The sequence below is a fragment of the Rhododendron vialii genome, chromosome 2a, assembly GCF_030253575.1.
Source record: "Rhododendron vialii isolate Sample 1 chromosome 2a, ASM3025357v1".
Lineage (NCBI taxonomy): Eukaryota > Viridiplantae > Streptophyta > Magnoliopsida > Ericales > Ericaceae > Rhododendron > Rhododendron vialii.
This window is the reverse complement of record NC_080558.1, coordinates 16776472-16796277: the sequence shown is the minus strand read 5'-3', so window position 1 is coordinate 16796277 and position 19806 is coordinate 16776472. Positions and strand designations below refer to the sequence as shown.

At 39.5% G+C, this 19806-nt stretch overlaps 2 protein-coding genes, 1 long non-coding RNA gene and 1 other non-coding gene across 4 annotated transcripts; 2 read left to right on the top strand and 2 right to left on the bottom strand.

Moving 5' to 3' along the window:
• The first annotated feature begins 3475 nt into the window (after positions 1-3475).
• LOC131311054 (polyadenylate-binding protein RBP45-like) lies at positions 3476-9655 on the top strand. The gene is made up of 7 exons (XM_058338376.1): positions 3476-4016; positions 4804-5254; positions 7363-7418; positions 7647-7777; positions 7867-7963; positions 8071-8220; positions 9349-9655. Exons 1-7 carry the CDS (start codon positions 3618-3620, stop codon positions 9349-9351), a joined length of 1287 nt encoding a protein of 428 aa, XP_058194359.1. The 5' UTR covers positions 3476-3617; the 3' UTR covers positions 9352-9655.
• LOC131318221 (small nucleolar RNA snoR100) lies at positions 6751-6858 on the bottom strand. The gene has a single exon (XR_009197556.1). It is a non-coding gene; the product is annotated as a small nucleolar RNA snoR100 (small nucleolar RNA).
• LOC131311129 (uncharacterized) lies at positions 7361-7642 on the bottom strand. Its single transcript, XR_009195410.1, has 2 exons — positions 7518-7642; positions 7361-7483 (listed from the first exon to the last, which is right to left on the bottom strand). It is a non-coding gene; the product is annotated as an uncharacterized LOC131311129 (long non-coding RNA).
• A 1405-nt stretch (positions 9656-11060) lies between the features above and the next one.
• LOC131311026 (UPF0051 protein ABCI8, chloroplastic) lies at positions 11061-18619 on the top strand. Its single transcript, XM_058338343.1, has 2 exons — positions 11061-12597; positions 18191-18619. The coding sequence occupies exons 1-2, from the start codon at positions 11173-11175 to the stop codon at positions 18407-18409; spliced, it is 1644 nt and encodes a 547-aa protein (XP_058194326.1). The 5' UTR covers positions 11061-11172; the 3' UTR covers positions 18410-18619.
• Positions 18620-19806: the final 1187 nt, after the last annotated feature.

Here is a 19806-nt window from a genome sequence, read left to right as displayed (position 1 = left end):
GTGGTTGTTTGGCCCGTTTTGGGATCGGTTTCCTCCAAGACCTCTTAGATCTGGAAGATTGCAGCCGACGGGGAGCTTGGGTAATAATGCAGTGGTGAGTTTTGGGGGTCTTCTTCTAGGTTTCTGTTTTCCTTTTCCTGGGTTTCCCACAGATTCGGTGGGTGCGAAGGTGGGTTAATAATGTTAGGGTTTAGTTTGATTCTGTTAGGGTCTGTCTTTTTTTTTTTTGGTAATATGGAAATGCATTAAGATGGAAATACATTTCTATACTCTCGATTCCTCTTGTTAAGATGAATGCTTAATTTTTAAATTTTTTACAAATAACTAAATAAAAATTAATAACACCAATAATTATCACTATCTTTAACAAAAATAAATATATTTAGCCCAAAGGGCTACCATGTCCGATAACGTTACAGAGAGTTGACTCTCTTTCCCTTAAATACAAACAACTCCATGAATTGTGTTTTGATGATAACAGAAAGTAAGTAATGCAGCATGTTTAAGGGACTTGACAAAGGCTATATCAAGTTGGGAGAAGACGGGAGGGGGATCCAACCAAGGTTAGATGCAAAATAACTTATGGGACAAAGCCCAAAAGCACCTAAAGGGCTAAGCCCGAAACACCTAGAAAAGTAGAACCCATACAAACAACTATGGGCCAAGTCTGACCCAAGAAGCCCAAAACCCAACCCTAACCATCTAAATCGAACCGCAAACTTCTACCACCGCTGCCCCAAGAGCCGCCTTCCACCACATCCCCGAGCAACCCACCACCTCCAGAATTTCTTTTCCACCGTAGTGTTGTGCCCGATTGTGTGTGTTCTCATTTTCCTAACTCCACTGAGAATACTCTCCATGCATGCCATTCATGATGGCGTCAAAGCCATAGAATTATGGGAAAGTCTTGTCGTCTCGGAAAATTTCTTTCAACCTGTTTCCTTTGAGTTCTGGTTTTCAGCGAACTGTTTTTCTAAAGCGACTCATGAGTCAGGTCATCCTTGGAGCATTATTTTTCCATTGGGATGTTGGTGTCATCGACGTCATTTCAACACTTTCAATACCGGTTGTTTCCCTTACGGGATGGGCTCCGATAGTGATCGAGCATAATATTAGTGCGTTCAAATCGAAATGGATGTCGTTTTCGCAGTGGATACTTTAAATGCATATGACAATATCTCATCCCTGTGCTCTTACTGGTGATTGCAAGGCCCTCATGACCCAATGCCGTGTGTTTGGTGATTTGTATAAGTGCGGCGAGAAGCAAATAGAAGTGCAGACATGTTGCCCAAGAATGCTTTTAATTTGAATTTTAATTATAGCAGTTGTAATATTTTATTTGGACCTTCCTCCTTTATGTTGGACCAACTTCTATGAAATCTTTCTATACCAAAAACATTTTTTTTTGTGGTTGATAAATTACTCAAGTGTTATTCTCGGTATTTAACCCAAATATTGGTGTGAAAAATTATGTGATACACGAGGATTGATTATTTTTTGGAGTTTGACTATGGGTACCGAAAATATACAACAGCATGTGGGGTTTACTTTCGAGAAATGCTTGATCAAAAACATGCAACAAATCAACTCAATCAGGTATCATGAAATGTCTAATTGAAACATTTTTATCTTGAAAAAAATAGATTCGAAACACTAGATCAAACCAACTGAAACCCATTATTTTCAAGATATATGTGTTCCAATCAAGCACGTAATAATATCCCATCAAGCTGATTTTTTTGCACAGTTGTTCTATGCGACAAACTCTACAAAGTGAATACTTTCGATCAATCAAATTGAGACCAGAGCGGACCTCACTTGGCAGGGCAACACATGCAGTACTATTTTGTGAGGTGCGGCACCATCCCACAGGTAGATTTAGGCCCCGTTCCACAAACATTTTTATTTTTAAGTACTTATTTCCGCTTTACAAGTCAGATAATTCCTTCATAATAATCATTTTTAATTCAAAAAAATAAGTACTCCTATTTATTTTTAGTAGTGGGACCAAAGTTATGAATCCCATACCATACCGGTATTGTCTAAATTCGGTACCCTACATTTTTAATTTTGTTCTAGCTTAGATACTGGCCGATACCGACCAATACCAGTTAGTACCGGCCAATACTGGACAATACCGGGCTACTTTTAAATTTAATTTTTCCTTAAGTACGAGTCGGTACCGGTCAATACCGGACTGTACCAGACAAATACTAAACTACTTTTTATTTTTATTTTTAATAAATGTGTATATATGTTATATTATAAATGCTTTTATATTGGAAAATAATACTAATAGCGATAAATTCGAATGAGATCCGTTATCTCACCAGTACCAGTACTTACCGCTCCAATAAAAAATCAGATACTTAAGCCGGTACATTTCTATAAGTTGGTTTTGTCCTTATTTAATTTTTTTTTCGCATTTGTTAGTTTTGTGCCAAACTTTTGTAGATTATTGATTCGTCTCGACGAGAAGAATTGGAAACTATTTTTTTTTTCATTTTACCTAAGTATTTGGAGAAATAATAAATTTTTTAGTGAAATAAATTAAGGTAAAAGTAATTTCTTTTTACTTTTCGATTCATTTCATGGAGACAAATCAATAATCCATAAAAGTTGTACGCAAAATTAACAAATGCAAAAGAAATTTTAAATAATGACAAACAATAATTTCTTTTAAGTTTAAGAGAACTCACCCTTAGAATTTAGGGTGAGTTGTAAGAGTAAGTTCTCCTAAACTTAAAAAAAATTAAGTTATTTCATTTGGATTTAATAGTTTTTTTTTGGAGTTCGTGCCATTTTTCAATCGATTATATCATCCAATTTATAATGTTTTACGTAATTTCGAAAATATATTGAATTATAGAACTAATTGAGATCTATCAAACAAGATCCATATTCGATATGAAGTTCATTACGGATCCAAAGATATAACCCATTTTTTAGACGGTTAGAATAGAATTAGGGACAATTAAATCCGGACGGAGGGAATATTTTGTTATGATTTGATTTTTTTTTTCATTTGTTAGTTTTGCGTCCAATTTTTGTGGATTATTGATTCGTGTCGACGAAAGAAACCGAAAAAGTTAATTTTTTTTTTTACTTTTATCCAAATATTTGGGAATAACCACTTTTTAGAAAAAAATGTCATCTTATTTTACTTATTTTGCTAAATAATGATTATTTCTCAAAATAGTACTTAAATAATTTTTTTTTTTACATTTCTGATTTCTCTCGTAAAAACGAATTAATAATTTAAAAAAATTAAGTACAAAACTAAACAGATGTAAAAACAAATCAAATAAGGACGAAACAACTCACCGTATAGACATTCTCAATTCTATTGGAATGATTACTCATTTTCTATCTGTGGTGGGACCTGATACGAGGGGTGGGACATATCTCTCCGGGCCTGACAGCTCGACAGTCCATTCTGTGGACCGTAATAAAGCCTGCTCCTTTCCACTGGTATTGGTACCCTTTCTAGGGTTGCGATTTCTCACACATATCCCAACCCCGTCGTAAACGCAGAGTCGCGTCTCTCTCTCTCTCTCTAGAAAAACCCATTTACACAACCATCTCTGTGCTTACGAGAAAAAGTTAGGGTTTCGACGATGATGCAACAACCGTCACCCAACGGAGTACCCCAACAAATGGCCGCTCCTCCTCCTACATACGACCAACAGCAACAGAACCAGTACCTTCAATACCAACAGCAGTTACAGCAGCAACAATGGATGATGGCCAATCAACAACAACAACAGCAACAACCACCCCCTCAGCAGCAGCAACCTTACCAGTACCAAGCGCAGCCGCAAGCGCAGCCGCAGCAGATGTATTACCAACAACAACAGCCTACTCAGGCGGCGGCGGTGGCCGCGCAACCGCAGTACTCGGCGGCCGCCGCTGCCCAGCCCGGTGGCGCCGATGCGGTCTGTACGCTGTGGATCGGAGATCTCCAGGTCTGGATGGACGAACAGTACCTCATGAACTGTTTCGCCTATACTGGCGAGGTAATTACTTCTCTCTCTTTTTTTCGTGATTTTTTTTTTTTGATAGTGATAAGCTTTGTTGGAAAGGGACGAAGGATTCATCACCATGTACAAAAGAAAGCGAAGAAAATATTGAAAGTATAGAGAAACAGACTACAATAGAATGTCATGTTCACCACTCTAAATTCTAAAAAAATATCTAACACGTCAACGATTTGATCTTATTTTGCACTCCCTCGACTCCCAACTAAACAAAGTAGAAAGAAGAATCTCTTGATTTCGAACAATGGCCTATTCTCCCAGTTGAAATATCTTGGACCCTATGCATAGTTAAATACAGGAAGTCAAGATTTTACTTGTTTCAGTATGGTGGAGAAGAATATAAGAGATACGTTGGAGTTGCCCTGTGTAAAATAAGTATGTTACAAGTCTTTGAAAACACATTAAAGTCTGGGAAGTAACAAAATATCAGAGTCCAGACTTGATAACAGAATTGGTTTCTTTTAGGGATGGGAATGGGTTGGGGAAATTGGGTTATGCATCACGCCCCACCCTGTATTGCAAGGGCACAGGAATATACTACACAGGGTCGGCCTAGGCCTTAGGTTATGGGGAAACATCTGGTGACATTTGTTTGTTGTTTTACGGGTTTGTTTTTGATTAATCCCAGTGTCCCACCTCGTTGGAAATAAGGAATGAGTGTGCAGATGCCAGATTGTATACATAGGCACACGCATAGTGGGACTACACAGACTAGGACCTATTTTTGTGTCTACTCGTTACTCATTAGAAGTGTTTGTGATCGCAGATGACCAATGCAAAAGTTATCCGTAACAAGCTAAGTGGTCAGTCAGAGGGTTATGGGTTTATTGATTTCGTAAGTCATGCTGCTGCTGAAAGAGCTTTACAAACATATAACGGTACCGGCATGCCTAATGCTGAGCAAAACTACAGACTGAACTGGGCATCACCTGGTGCCGGAGAAAAGCGCTCAGATGGTACACCTGACTTCACTATATTTGTGGGAGACTTGGCACCTGATGTCACAGATCAAGTGCTGCAACAAACATTCAGCCCCCACTATCCCTCGGTTAAGGGTGCAAAGATTGTAACCGATATGATGACTGGACGGGCGAAGGGCTATGGGTTTGTCAGGTTCGGAGATGAAGGTGAACAATTACGTGCTATGCACGAAATGAATGGAAAGTACTGCTCAACCAGGCCCATGCGTATTGGGCCTGCTAACAAGAAGAATACGGGTAAGCCAGCCATACCATAGACGTATATTTTGTCTGAAATCAAATAATTCAGATAGCCTTTTAGTAGTCATTGATGCTTCGAAACTCTTCAAATGTTATCATGTGCTTTAATTATATTTTAATTTGGCCTCTGGAATGGTTGCCTGTTGTATTCTTTTTTACAGTATTTGTCTTAGTGCTGTCTGCTAAACATATTTTTTGAATTCCTTAAGTTTTATTCTCTTGATTTTTGGATAAAGCGTCAAGTCGTCAACTTTCAAAGTCATTTCCTTCCGTTATTCTCGTAGAACTTGATGAATACTATAATACAACTTAGAAAATCATTGTGTCGAAACAGGGTGTTAAGAGGCTCTATAAGGGCGGGGAGCTGATTTCAGCTGAAATGTTAAACACCTAGTGTGTGCCCTTTCTTAGGTCAGTTTCCTTTATTTCATTACCTTTTCCCTTTAATCCACTTTTATGTTCCTTCACTAATTCGGTTGTCAATCAAGTTCTATCTCATCTTCTATTCCAGATTTTCCCTATTCTTTCTCATTTACCAGAAGAGTCACTGGTTTGTCTCATTAAGTCTTGTGTCATCTATTCTTGACTTACAATTTTGCTTTTCCCCTGTTTCGTCCTGCTGTTGCTTGAAGATTAAGCTCCACTGGATTTTTTTTTTTTTGACTTAGTGTGGGAAGAGGTTCACGTTGAACTGCAGTTTCTATCTTTATTGGATTGCTAGAAATTGCTTCCCGGAGGCAAATTGCAACTGTGCTTATGTTTTTTCAGTTCTCCCTGGATTTGGTTGTGCTGTGGTTTGTAGAATTTGTTTGGAGTTTATGATTGTTCCTTATCTTCCCAGTACATTTTAGCCTTGGAGATATTCTTTAATTTCCTTCTGAAACAGTCCAATGACATTTTTTTAGTATTGATACCAAATTTGCGTAAACTTGGACAACGTTCTTAGCTCTCTGATGGTTATCTACCTGAACATGGTCTTATGGGTACTGAATTCCAATTTTGTTTCCCCTGCGAATATCGTGATTACAAATTTTCCTTCTATGTTTATTTGTCTCTCCTTGCTTGTGTCTTGAGTCTTTTGACACTTCAAAAGCAGTGCAAATGGAAAATATTCAATTTTCCAAGACTCTTGTGGAGCGTGCATAATCTGATGGTTATGTTGCTGATTATGAGTGAAGTATACTGACTTTAGTAACTTCCGTTCCAAATGTAAATCATTACTAAGTAGGGTATCAGCCTTGTCTGCTAACACTTCGATTGCTAGTAACACACACGGCCAGTGCATCTCATTCTTCAAAATGTGGACTACATTCTTTTCTATTTTTCTATTTGCAAGGGATCAACATTACTCAGCACTCTAGTTTTTTTGACCTTTTGCAACACCAACAACAGAACCCATATAGTCTCCAATCATTGGAGGTATGGGTGGGGGAAGATTGGAGATAGACCTAACCTTTGGCAATATGCACAAAGTGCAGTGGCCCCCCTATACCTGTTTTGCTGTGAAACCATGCTCCCAAATCAAAGCCAAAAGGCATTAGAGAGGGCAGGTCTAGAGACCCAATTCAATTTCTATGCACATTACCATGCTTCCTTCATTGATAGTTCAGAGCATCGGTATGCACTATTTTTTTTTTTACCTTTTGATGCATAAAATTGTAGCATATGTTACTTTTTGGAAATTGCATTTGATTTGTAGCTATTATCCATAACACGACAAAGATTTGAGCTTGTAAGATACTCCCTCCGTCCCGTTAGGGGATTCCAACTTTTTTTTTTTTTTTTCTGCTAAGCAGGGGATTCCAACTTTAAAGGGAGCAGAATGATTACATCAAAACGAAATGGGATGGAGGAAGTACTTCACCCCCCCCCCCCCCCCCCCCCCCCCACACACACACACACACACACACACACACACTCTTCTGAGTAATAAGGACAATGTTAGTCGACCGAAGTTGATTTCAACAGCTGTAACAAGAAATTGGTTAATGAATCGATGGTGATATGGAATTTCATCCATCCGTGTTTCTTATTTTGATTTTCATTCAATATGCCGTTCTTCTGCATTACTTTCAACATTTCACCTATGCTTTCCCCATTTGCAGCTTCATATCCGAATACTCGAGGAACTCAGAGCGAGGATGATCCAAATAATACAACAGTGCGAACCTTTTTTTTTTTCCCAATTAAGATTACGATAATCTCTCTCTCTCTCTCTCTCTCTCTCTCTCTCTCTCTCTCTCTCTCTCTCCATGCAGACACTCTCTGTCACACACCCACACGTGCGCACGCATGGACCCTTAGCCCCGTGCATGCACACACAAACACAGTTTTGTTTCTTTAGAGGGAGGGGGCTGATACGTTTGTGGCAAAAAATTTGTTTTGCTAGATATTTGTCGGTGGTTTGAATGATAGTGTTAAGGATGACCAACTAAGGCAAGTTTTCAGCCAATTTGGGTTGTTAATGCATGTCAAGATACCAGATGGCAAACGATGTGGGTTTGTTCAATTTGCTGACAGGTAAGATAGATCTGCCTCAGTTTTTGATTGTTGTGGTATTATAAAGCATATTTGTTTGAACTACTTTTATATGTTTTATACATACCTAGAAATTGTGCTGAGGAAGCATTGAGGATGTTAAATGGAACTCAGTTGGGTGGGCACAATATTCGACTTTCATGGGGCCGTAGTCCTCCAAACAAACAGGTTCATCTATTTTTTTGGCTGTGTAAAACTTGTGCTTTCTGTAATTAACTTTCATTTTCAGCTGAAATGTGTAAAAGTATGTGATACCATTCTGTGGGCTTTCTCAGACTCAGCAGGACCCAAACCAGGTGAATGGTGGGTATTATGGATACGCCCAGGGACAAGGAGCTTATGGATATGCTGCAGCGGCTCAAGATCCCAATCTGTACTATGGAGGCTACCCTGGATATGGAAACTACCAGCAACCCCAGCAACAGGTGAGATACATACTCTTTCATGCTTTGTAAGTGATGGTTATGTTATCCTGGAGTTTCCATATTAACTGGTCGTATCCTCTACCCTCTTGCCTAGTGAATTAGCTCAGTGATCCTATTTGCGCATTAACTGAATCATGAAGTATATTTGACATGTCGTAGATGACTTTTTGCATTTTTTTCAATCTCTACAAATTAGTATCTCTACAAATTAGTTACTTTTGATTGCACTCTTGGATTTTCCAGCTGATTATTAAGAAATCCGCACTAGAATTCCAAATTTATTCCCTATCTTCCTATTTTTATGGCTATTCCTGGGGCATACGTGTATCTCCCATGCTGTATCTTTCTTATGGTATTGCCTACGCTGTATCTTTCTTTTAGTATCCCCTATGCTATATATTTCTTCATAGTACAGTTAAGGGGACCATCCCAAACCTCGTAACATTAAAATGCACAGAAATGCCTATAATTGGGAAAGCTGGTGGTTCATAATAATTTCCATGATTGCATGTAGCTTCGTCAATTACTGGTTTTGATGTGAATGCTCTGTTTTATAATTTTCTTTTGCCCTGTAAGCTTGGTGTATGAAGTGTTGATATGTTGAGTGGTATACAAGGAGATGGCGAGCCCAGAGTGCGGTGCCCTTTGGGTAGTTTAGAAAGCTGTTATAGTTCCATGAATTAAACACATTCTCGATGTTTGATCCTTTTGTGTGGTATGTGTTCACTTGTAAATTCAAGTGTGCTAGATGACTGTAAAACTTTGAAATAAGTGGAAGGTGTCTGTAGTTAACATTGTAATTTGGCACTAGATTGTGGATGTACAAAAATAGATGGAGCTAGGGGCAGTTTTTGTTGGTGTGAGTGAAATCATGGAGTAGTCAATTGCCAAAATATTTTTTTATGTAACTAAATAAGTTACTTGTATGAAAATTCCCTTGGGCTCAAGCATGTTAGCTTGGAATCTTTGGATTGATCGGCCCTTCACATAAAGCTGAAGAAGTATGTTAGCTTGGAGAGAAGATTCATGGAAATCATGCTCTGTTTCTCTTATGTATTGATACTATTCTTTTATGAATCTGTATTTTGTGATATATGAGACCTAAAAGGGTTTTGTTATGTTTTGCAGTGAAGTGGTCTGTTTTGCTGTAAGAGATGACTGGTGGTGATTGACCTCCTGTATAAGAAGGGAATCATTAGTGGTCTATTTTCTTCTCAATGTAGCATTCTTGGTTTTATAGGATTCTGTTAATCGTAAATGTATTTTTCTGGCTTGCATGCTATGTCATTCTTGAGCGGTAAATTTTTTCCCTAGTTTTCCTGGTCGTTCTTGTTATTTTGATCTGGTTTGTGCGTTGGCTTTTATCTACTTCAATTGTCTCTTACTGAGGATTAATATTGTGTTTCGATTTATGGTATTTTCCCCTGTTTTCTCATCGGCTGGAAAGTTTAATGCGCTATTCTAAACCAATGTTGCAGCGGAAGCAATTCGAGCATCGGTTATAGTTATCTTGCCTTCTGTTTGTTGCCTATGAATTTGGACTGAAACGAATGGTTGAACAACAATCCATTTTACTCAAGTAAATGTTGTGGTGCATTTTAGATTCGCTGTCTATGAACCTAATTGTTTGTGGTTGATCCGTGAAAAAGTGACCTTTCATTCTTTGTATTTCCTACTACGTAACTATGCTTGAGGGGGTGGGGGGGAGGGGGGGGGCTACAAAAAGAAAAATTCGGATCGACATTGCCCTCATATATGGGGCAAATTGTAGGGTAAGATTGTAAGGAAATTCAGAAATTTCCTTCCAGGAGCATTGCTATGTTGTCTCTCAGTTTTATACAAGTGTGAGGGAATTCAACATTTGGAAAGTGCGTCTACACATTTATGTAAGTGCCCTTGGAACACTACCACAGGAGTATTATTTAATGTGAAATTGAAGAATAAGCATGGTCTCATATCAATGTGTGATGGCGGAGAATCTGCGACAACACGTGATAGTAGTTACATAATAGTTAGTCCAATCGAAAGTAGGGTTCTTTTTGTCTATTGGGTGTACGTCAGCGGTGGGTAGAAGAGTAAGGGTAGTTAGTAAGTTAATTTACTGGGGGTCCAAAATAAGGATGGCAATTACCTTTGACTCGTCCCCTGTTCCGACCTCTCTGTCTCGATCCGAACGGGTATTCCTCTATTCGATAACCAAATGGGTGCTTTCCCCTGTCTCGTGTTAACCCGATCCGACTTCGATTATAGATATTTATATTTTTGTGTGTATATGTCTAAATAAATTTCATTATTTTGATATAATAAGAGCAATAAAACTCTAGTTTATGTTTTTGGTTTTTTTTTTAAACTCTCATCAATCATCAATATCTTATTTTCTTGTCAAAACACTCAAAAAAGAATAAAATTAGTCAAATTATTACGGTGAATGAGGACCCGATTATTTTCCAATCCCAACACCTTCCCAATTCCTTCCCCCTTCGACTCCGATCCAATATAGAATGGGGCGGATTTGAGGGACGTTAAATCTAATTCTGACCCGTTTTATTGTCATCCCTAGTCAAAAAGGCTGTCTACAGTTCTGAACTGCAAATGCTTCCAATGGAGCTCGGACCTTGACCTCTGCCTCCCAAAAAAAAGAATAAAAAAACATCATTCGGCTACGACCCTTTGTCGAAAGTAGGGTTCAAGAGGAGCCAAAAGAGCTATACCACGAAGTAAAATCCCTTAAATACTAGCAAATCAAGTAGTAGTAGTAGTAGTAATTTTGATAACCACATACTGGGCCCAACTCAGACCACGAACAAGGGGGCACGTGGTCTGCACGAGTCATCACGAAATCGTATGGCCACAAGACTGAAAACCGAAAATACTTCCAAAAACTTCCAAGAAACCGGAAAACGAAAGCTGTTTTCACTTGCTTGTACCTCCTCTTCTCTCTAAACCACATCCATGGCTTCCCTTCTCGCCAGCGGTATTTCGAGCTTCTCTCCTCAACCCAATACAGACCCAACCAAAATCCCCAAAGGGTTTTGTCCAAAACTCGGATTCCTAAATTCTCCAAACCCTAATTTCAAGCTCTTCAAGGTCAGAGCAGACGTTGGGTACCAACCCAAAACCCTCGATCCTGAGCTTCCAAATCCAGGTAAGCTTTCCAATAAGGAAGACCCACTTAAGAAATTCCTTGATCGCGATTACAAATGGGGGTTTAACGAAAAAATCGAATCTTTTACGATTCCGAAAGGGCTTTCGGAAGAAACCATCCAATTGATTTCGTCGCGAAAGAATGAACCCGATTGGATGCTTGAATTCAGATTGAATTCATATCATAAGTTTCTTAGAATGAGTGAACCAAAGTGGTCAGACAATAGGTACCCCAAGATTGATTTTCAGGATGTGTGTTATTACTCGGAACCGAAGTCGAAGCCGACTCTTAACAGCCTCGACGAGGCTGATCCTGAGCTTGTTAGGTACTTTGATAAACTGGGTATTCCGTTGAATGAAAAGAATCGATTGGCTAATGTGGCCGTTGATGCTGTTCTCGATAGCGTATCTATCGCCACGACTCATAGGAAGACGTTAGAGAAATCCGGGGTGATATTTTGTTCGATTTCGGAAGCTATTAGGGAATACCCAGATTTAGTCAAGAAGTATTTAGGCAGAGTTGTTCCACCTGATGATAATTACTATGCTGCTTTGAATTCAGCTGTGTTTAGTGATGGGTCGTTTTGTTACATACCTAAGGATACCAAGTGCCCTATGCAAATTTCAACTTATTTTCGTATAAATGCGCTGGAAACCGGGCAATTTGAGAGGACACTTATAGTTGCGGAGGATAGGAGTTTCGTGGAGTATTTGGAAGGGTGCACGGCGCCTTCTTATGATAAGAACCAGCTTCATGCTGCAGTGGTCGAGTTGTACTGTGCTGAGGGTGCAGAGATAAAGTACTCCACGGTGCAGAATTGGTATGCTGGGGATGAGGAAGGTAGAGGAGGGATTTACAACTTTGTCACAAAGCGGGGTCTTTGTGCTGGGGCTAGGTCAAAGATATCGTGGACCCAAGTGGAGACTGGGTCTGCCATCACTTGGAAGTATCCGAGTGTTATTTTGGAGGGTGATGATACGGTTGGGGAATTCTATTCCGTGGCATTGACCAATAATTATCAGCAGGCGGATACTGGGACAAAGATGATTCATAAGGGGAAGAATACAAGGAGTAGGATTATTTCAAAGGGCATTTCAGCTGGAAATTCAAGGAACTGTTATCGGGGACTTGTTCAGGTTCAGTCAAGGGCAGATAATGCTCGGAACTCTTCGCAGTGTGATTCAATGCTTATTGGCGATAATGCAGCTGCCAATACTTATCCATACATCCAGGTAAATTTCTTGAGCTTCTTAAAGGCCTTCCTTTTTATTTTCTTAGCATGCATTGATACATACTGTGCACGCACATACCCACACACATATTTTCTTGATAACTAGTTCCATAAAAATTTGCCATCATCCTTCGCGCACACTTAATTTGTTGTTAATGTCTAGCTTGCTGAGTCAGTGGAAACTTTGGTCTTTGTTATGTTATAGTCTATGTCCATGTCTTTGAGCCAATTTACCAAGGTTTCTTATTTTTCCCATTCATGTCATACCTTATTGTTTGAGTATTGGGCCATTGCAATGAAACCTGTGTGATTGAAAATTTGAATATTAACATGCAGCATTTTAGAAAATCTCGTTGTCCATTACTAGCGCAATGAGCAAAGGATTATGTAAGGGATGATTAGAGCATGCTTAGTGGATTTTCTCCAGTCTCCTTGTTGAGAATTTCCGTCAAACCATGAACATATTCATCTCACCTGGTGATCCGATAAGGATAGTTGCTGTAATTACTTGCAGGGTGATTGATTCTTGCCATTCTAGGAATATCTACATGCTTGATAATCAGTTTTGTGATTATGTGGATTGTAAGCAAGGGAGTGAAAGTTGTCAGACCATTGTTTAATGTGTTGATGACCTCCAAATTTCAACATGTGCTGCTTCTTAGTGGAGTTAGGTATCTCTCAAAGTTTATGGTTTGTTGGCTCCAGCCTCCAGGCCTCTAGGGTTTTTGCTGTTCTTTAGGAGTCGAGTTTGTGAATCTTACATGTTTAGTCAACTTACGACATTGCGGGCCTTACTCAGGAAATACGTCTTAGTTTATAGGCAGTCGAGTTTTATGTTTTTAAATTTTTTTGGTTGGGGGTTGATGGTACGAGAGTTGCAGTCGCTGCACAAGTAAACGGGAGTTTAGATATTCTTGTTTTCTTTTTTGTCCCTGTTGGTACTGGGGGATATTCTTCTACATTAAGGGTCAAAGTCTTTTGAAATCGAAGGTGTTGAAGGTTGCTGCAGTGGAGTGCTGGTGATCAAGAGAGGCAGAGTCCCGTGGCTCTCTCTTATGGTGTGGCATTATGTGGTTTTGAGGCGGAGTGGGTTTGTGGGATGTAATGATATAGAAGGCTTCGGACAAAAGGGGTGGAGGTGTTCTCTTGAGGAGTCTGAGAGGTGGGTAACAGCAGCAGCAATGCTCGTGGTATTGTGAAGGTTTTGAAGAGTTTGGAAGTTGATTGAAGGAAGAACTGTTAGCATATGTATTCGGAGTCACAGCACAATGATGGGTGGAGTGATGCAGCGGAAGCTAATGAAGAACGGAACTACTAAATTGAGTCCGAATCCGTTGATTCGTAACGAATACCCGGAGATCGAAATCCTTCTCTAAACCTGTTTAGTCAAAGAATACCCAGGAATAAAGGCATCAAACACTTTGTTGATTCCGTAGAATACCAAAGAATTTGGCATAAAAGAGAACACTCTTTATAATTTTATTAATCATCAAAAACTCCATAATCCTAAGACTTACAACTCTACTTATAATCAACCCTAGTAATACTAAAAAGGTAAATTGAAATTAAGAAACTACTTCCTTGTTAACTAAGATACTAAATAAAAGGAAAATCACATCAACCTACCTAAGTACGGAAATAAATAATTCTAGACTAAGAATATGAAATCACAAAATTTCCTAATCAAGAGCTAATTAAATAATTACTATATTCTTCATGAATTCACGGCTGCATCATTCTCTCTGGCTTGAGAAAACTCGTCCTCGAGTTTCCATTGCTTCAAATAATTTTGAGCGCCTAAGCTTGTCTGCATTGGTCTTGAACTTCAAATTGGTTTTCTCGAACTGACATTGTAAATAAGTGCCATGAAAAACTACCAGGACATAAACAGATTCAAACTTTCCATAAAAAGAGTTTTTTGGTGATTCTTTTTCTTCTTTGAATAATCTGACAGTGACCTCTTTTCCCAAGCCAATTTTAACCATGAAATCTACAATTGTAAGTTCATTGAGCAAATCACTCACTTGAACAAACTCTCGAACATCAATAGTACCAACGGCTGGAACATCATTAGGAACACCAAGAGTTAAAAAAGAATCCGAGAGCAATGTGTCGGAGTCATTTGTCTTCTTAAAGCCTTCAACAATGAAGGGGTCTGTATCAAAAACCGGTGGTTTATTCCAATCCACGATTGGATCCGGAATAATATTGGACGTGAATGGCCACCGAATTGTACTCTCCTCCATAAAGGAGCACAAATTCAGTGGGTAGTAGTGAGGTTGATTGTCAACGATCAAGGTGGCCCTCTTAACCAACGCTTTATGCGTATCCTCGATTTGTTGAAATCGTTCCCCTAGTTGTGCACCCCGTGCAGCCTCATCACCTTCGTTCATATCTTCGGCAACAACATAATGATCATCATGAACTGCTTGTCGCGCCATGATCCGAAATCGAGCGCAGGCTCTGATACCAACTGATGCAGCGGAAGCTAATGAAGAACGGAACTACTAAATTGAGTCCGAATCCGTTGATTCGTAACGAATACCCGGAGATCGAAATCCTTCTCCAAACCTGTTTAGTCAAAGAATACCCAGGAATAAAGGCATCAAACACTTTGTTGATTCCGTAGAATACCAAAGAATTTGGCATAAAAGAGAACACTCTTTATAATTTTATTAATCATCAAAAACTCCATAATCCTAAGACTTACAACTCTACTTATAATCAATCCTAGTAATACTAAAAAGGTAAATTGAAATTAAGAAACTACTTCCTTGTTAACTAAGATACTAAATAAAAGGAAAATCACATCAACCTACCTAAGTACGGAAATAAATAATTCTAGACTAAGAATATGAAATCACAAAATTTCCTAATCAAGAGCTAATTAAATAATTACTATATTCTTCATGAATTCACGGCTGCGTGGGCTTTCAATTTGGGTGATGGCACTTTCCATTTATCAGCATTCTGGAGTCACAGCACGATGATGGGTGGAGGAAATGGGGTCTGGTGGGCTTTCAATTTGGGTGATGGCACTTCCCATTTATCAGCGGATGTGCAGGTTTTCGGAGCTAAAGAGGATCTTTGTGGGTGTAAGTGTGTTTTCTTTCAAGATAATGGGTTTGGTTGGGAGCGCTTCCACCGAAAGTTAGGTTTTGGCCCAGCAGATGAAGGTACAGCGTTCTCCTTGTATGTTTATGGGGCCGAATTTGGAAGGTAGGGAGGGGATGCAGTCTTCCTGAGTTGAGAACTTGGTGACTCGTTCTTGTCTCTCGAGGCTGCTTGTCGCTTGGTGGTTGGGGTTTAGAGCATTAAGGGGGTACATGGCTTGGAGAAGAGGCATTCATTCCAAATTTAGACTGTATGGCTGTAATTTTGATTGTACTGCCCCATAGTGAGAGGCTCTATGATGGGCGACCTAGGGGAGCTCCTAAAGGGCCGGTGAACCTTGAAACTGGACCGAAATGAACTGAACTGTACGTTTTGGTCCTGATCCGTGGATTAATGGTCCGGACACGGATTCATAAATTGGAAAACCATGAGATATGTTTCGGTCCACGGATTTTTGTTTTGGATCCACGTATTAACTGAACCGGACCGTGAGATGTCTATATTTATATAGATAAATATAAATACATGTCTGTAATTTTTGGTATATAATTTTACCTATACTTATAAGTTACTCCCTCTGTCCCACTTTGTTCCGCCTGTTTCCTTTTTGGAACATCCCAAAAAATTGTCCATATCTCACAATCTATAATGTTTTTTATGATTTCGAAAACTTTGTTTAATAAAATAAATTGAGATCTATCAAACAAGATCTATATTGAATATATAAAATATTATAGATTGTGAGATAAAGACAATTTTTTGGGACGTCCAAAAAAGGAAACAGGCAGAACAAAGTGGGACGGAGGGAGTATTAAGTTATGCTTGTAACAATATAACTTATTAGTTTTGTATAAATTAAAACCCAAGGGGTAATTAGTTTTGTATAAGTTTACATATACCTATAGTTTGGTTGCAGTTTACTGCACTAGTAGGAATGAGGAATGAGTTTGGAGTGATTTTGCTGCACTATTGGGAATGAGTTTGCACTATTAGGAATGAGGAATTTATATGTTATCCGTGGATAAAAACCAGAACCGAAACTGTCGGGTAGGTTTGGAACTGGACCGTAGGACTTTTGGTCTGGACACGGATTGCATTTTCTTAGAACTGTGACTCGCAACTCGGTCCTCGGATTCCTAAGAATCCGAATGATTCGGACCGTGCGCAGCCCTAAAGGGCAGAAACTGGTGGTGAAAGGGCTAAGGACTAGTGACAGAGTTGGGGCCCCAGCTGCGCAGCCCGCGATAGTGGGTTATGTTTGGAGACCTAGGGCTGGTCTAGGTAAAATTGCTAACCCATTAGGTCCAATGGGCTAATCCTCATTTAGCTCCTGGCCTAAACTTGATAAGCTCGTCAAGCCACTTAATTCAAAATCTGTAAGAGAGAACCAAGCATGTTCATCTTTAGTGATGGGCCTTGGACTGAAAAGGAGTATTGGGGCTAGAACCTGAATGCGCTGTAGAGAGGGTTCATTACAAGGATTGAAAATGCTCCTAAATTCTCCTAATAGAGGGGATGTGAACCAGTTCTCTGCTACAACCAAATTTAGGAGAATTTTATGACCTGCTACAACCTAAATTCAATGTGATGAACCAAGCTTCTTCGATTAATCGAAGTTTCGGGAAAAACTAAAGTATGAGTAACATTGCCAAAGAAGCCGAATTCATTGCACCTTTTTCCAAGCCCAATGAGATCAAAAATGTGCAAGTGCTGTGATGCTCAGTGCTGTATTTTTGTTGTTCTCCTTAGAATGATGCCACAGTTCCCCTCTTGGTGCAAATTCACAAGAAGCAATTTGAATTTGCATTCCCTGGTGTGCATATTGTACGTTCTCCATTCATCGGCTCTTATTTTCAACACCACCGATTGCTTTTAATTCTTCAGGTTTTTTTTTTCCTTCCCTTGTATATGGTTGCACCATTCCACTTTGTAAAGGACGATACTGGACAGACTCAAATCATTTGACAAGATTGAGATTAGCATCTGATGTCAACAAAAGTTGCAAAAGAAGCAAATAAATTTCTTTCCAGATTCTTTTTTTTTTGGTCAAGCGGAAAATCATGCATTAACTTAGACGATCAAAGTCAACAAGCCAGATAAACGGCATTCATAAAGGTTCAAAAAGACTACAAGAGTTGTAGATTAGATATTTCTTTCCAGATTCAGTCTTTGGGGAAATGTTCTCTTGGGTATCTACAATTCTCATATTCCCCTTGAAGATGTACCCGTAGTTCATTTTGTTTACAGGCGAAACAACTGGGAAATGATTAGTGGGCAAGATTACTATGAGTATAGTTAATAAGACCACTAAAGACGGCTTCGATTATCATTTATATCCTATGTGTAGTTTGGTGTTGCTGAAACTAGAAGTATTGCTGTGGTTTTATTACAACTCTTTTGGTAATATATAGTTATATACACGATTCTGTTCTGTGCTTTACTCGTATCATCCATACCAATTGGAATATTTTCTTAAATAGGCAAAGAACCCCACAGCCCGCATAGAGCATGAAGCCAGCACCTCTAAAATTGGGGAAGATCAGCTATTCTACTTCCAGCAGAGGGGAATTGACTACGAGAGAGCCATGGCATCCATGATTTCCGGGTTTTGCAGGGACGTTTTCAATGAGCTTCCCGATGAGTTTGGCGCCGAAGTGAATCAACTCATGAGCTTGAAGCTGGAAGGGTCCGTTGGTTAGGGAGCTGTTTGGTGCAGTGAATACAAAGTCTTTGTTCTTTTTGTTTGTAATTGTATAAACCTGAGCAAGAGTTTAACTGTCTGTGTTAGAGATTGACACGAAAGGGATGATATGTATATGGTACGCTAATGTATAGAGTTGTTTTCCACTGTTAAAATTTCCAGATTGAGCGCTTGAAATTTCAATATTAATATTAGTAGGTTTTTTTTTTGTTTTTTTTGTTTTTGTTTTTAAGAGCACCTGAATATTGTGTTTTATATTGGGTGTTATTTAGACATTTAAATAATTTAAGAATGTGTCCGTTTTGGATTCCAAAATCCAACCCTCTCTATGCAAGGTCTCTTATAAATTTTTCCTATCTCTCCCCACCCATGTCTCATTACCCAAAAAAACCTCTCTCAAAACCCAAACCAAACAAACTATAAAGATTCCCGAACCTTGAAATTTCTAAATCTAGTTGCTCATAGTTCAGCTCCCATGTTAACGAAATCCGGGTTCTGTCCCTGTTCAATGGGGATGGAAAATGACTATGGATGGATAGTCATTTTAACATCAAAACTTTGTTAAAATTTAGTTGGTTGTGAAATAGGACTCGCCCTTCTTCAGTGGTGAGTTCTAAAATAGAACCAAAGAGTCCTAAATATTAGTAGCTAACTTTTCCTCCACCTTATTTCTCCCCAACTTAATTTTTTTTTCCCTAGAAAAAACGCAATTCTTATAGTTAAGGAAAACAGATACAAACTGCGTGGCCCATAGGCCAAAACCAGTAACGAAAATAAAGTATATGCTCCACAACTACGATGTCGAACCCAGGCCTCCGAACCGGAGGTGGGTGGAGTATAGATGATCGTCGAAGGACCACACTCCTGCTGCAGTATTGTCCCAACCTACCATCAACGCACCTTCACTGTTGCCGCTGAGAACCTGTAAACAGCCAAGACTCAGACCATCATGTAAAGCCCAACAAGAAATGGAGCAGGCAGGTGAGGGCTAGGCAGAGCCCAGCCCAAGCCAACCAAACCCCGGCCTCCATCGCTGCCACCCCCGCCACAACCCAACGCCGCCACTAGCAAACCCACACCACCATCAGAACTGCACAAACAGGCCGCGCTGTAAAACCAACCGACGACGAAGAACAACGTCGGGCCAGAAGCCACCACCAAAACCCCTCTTCGAAGCCAACTCCAAGAAGTCCGAGATCTGCATCTCTGAACAACAGCAACACCAAGAGCTTGCCGGAGTCTTCCACTTCCGTTAGGAAAATCCGAAAATCATTCAAGAATGGTCCGGCAGGAGGCCCCATATCCAAGTTTCGTCCATCCCCGAAGCCGCACCACGCTATTAGGCATACCGGTGACACTCAAGAGTAGAGACTAGCGGTCGACCGACGAGGAGTG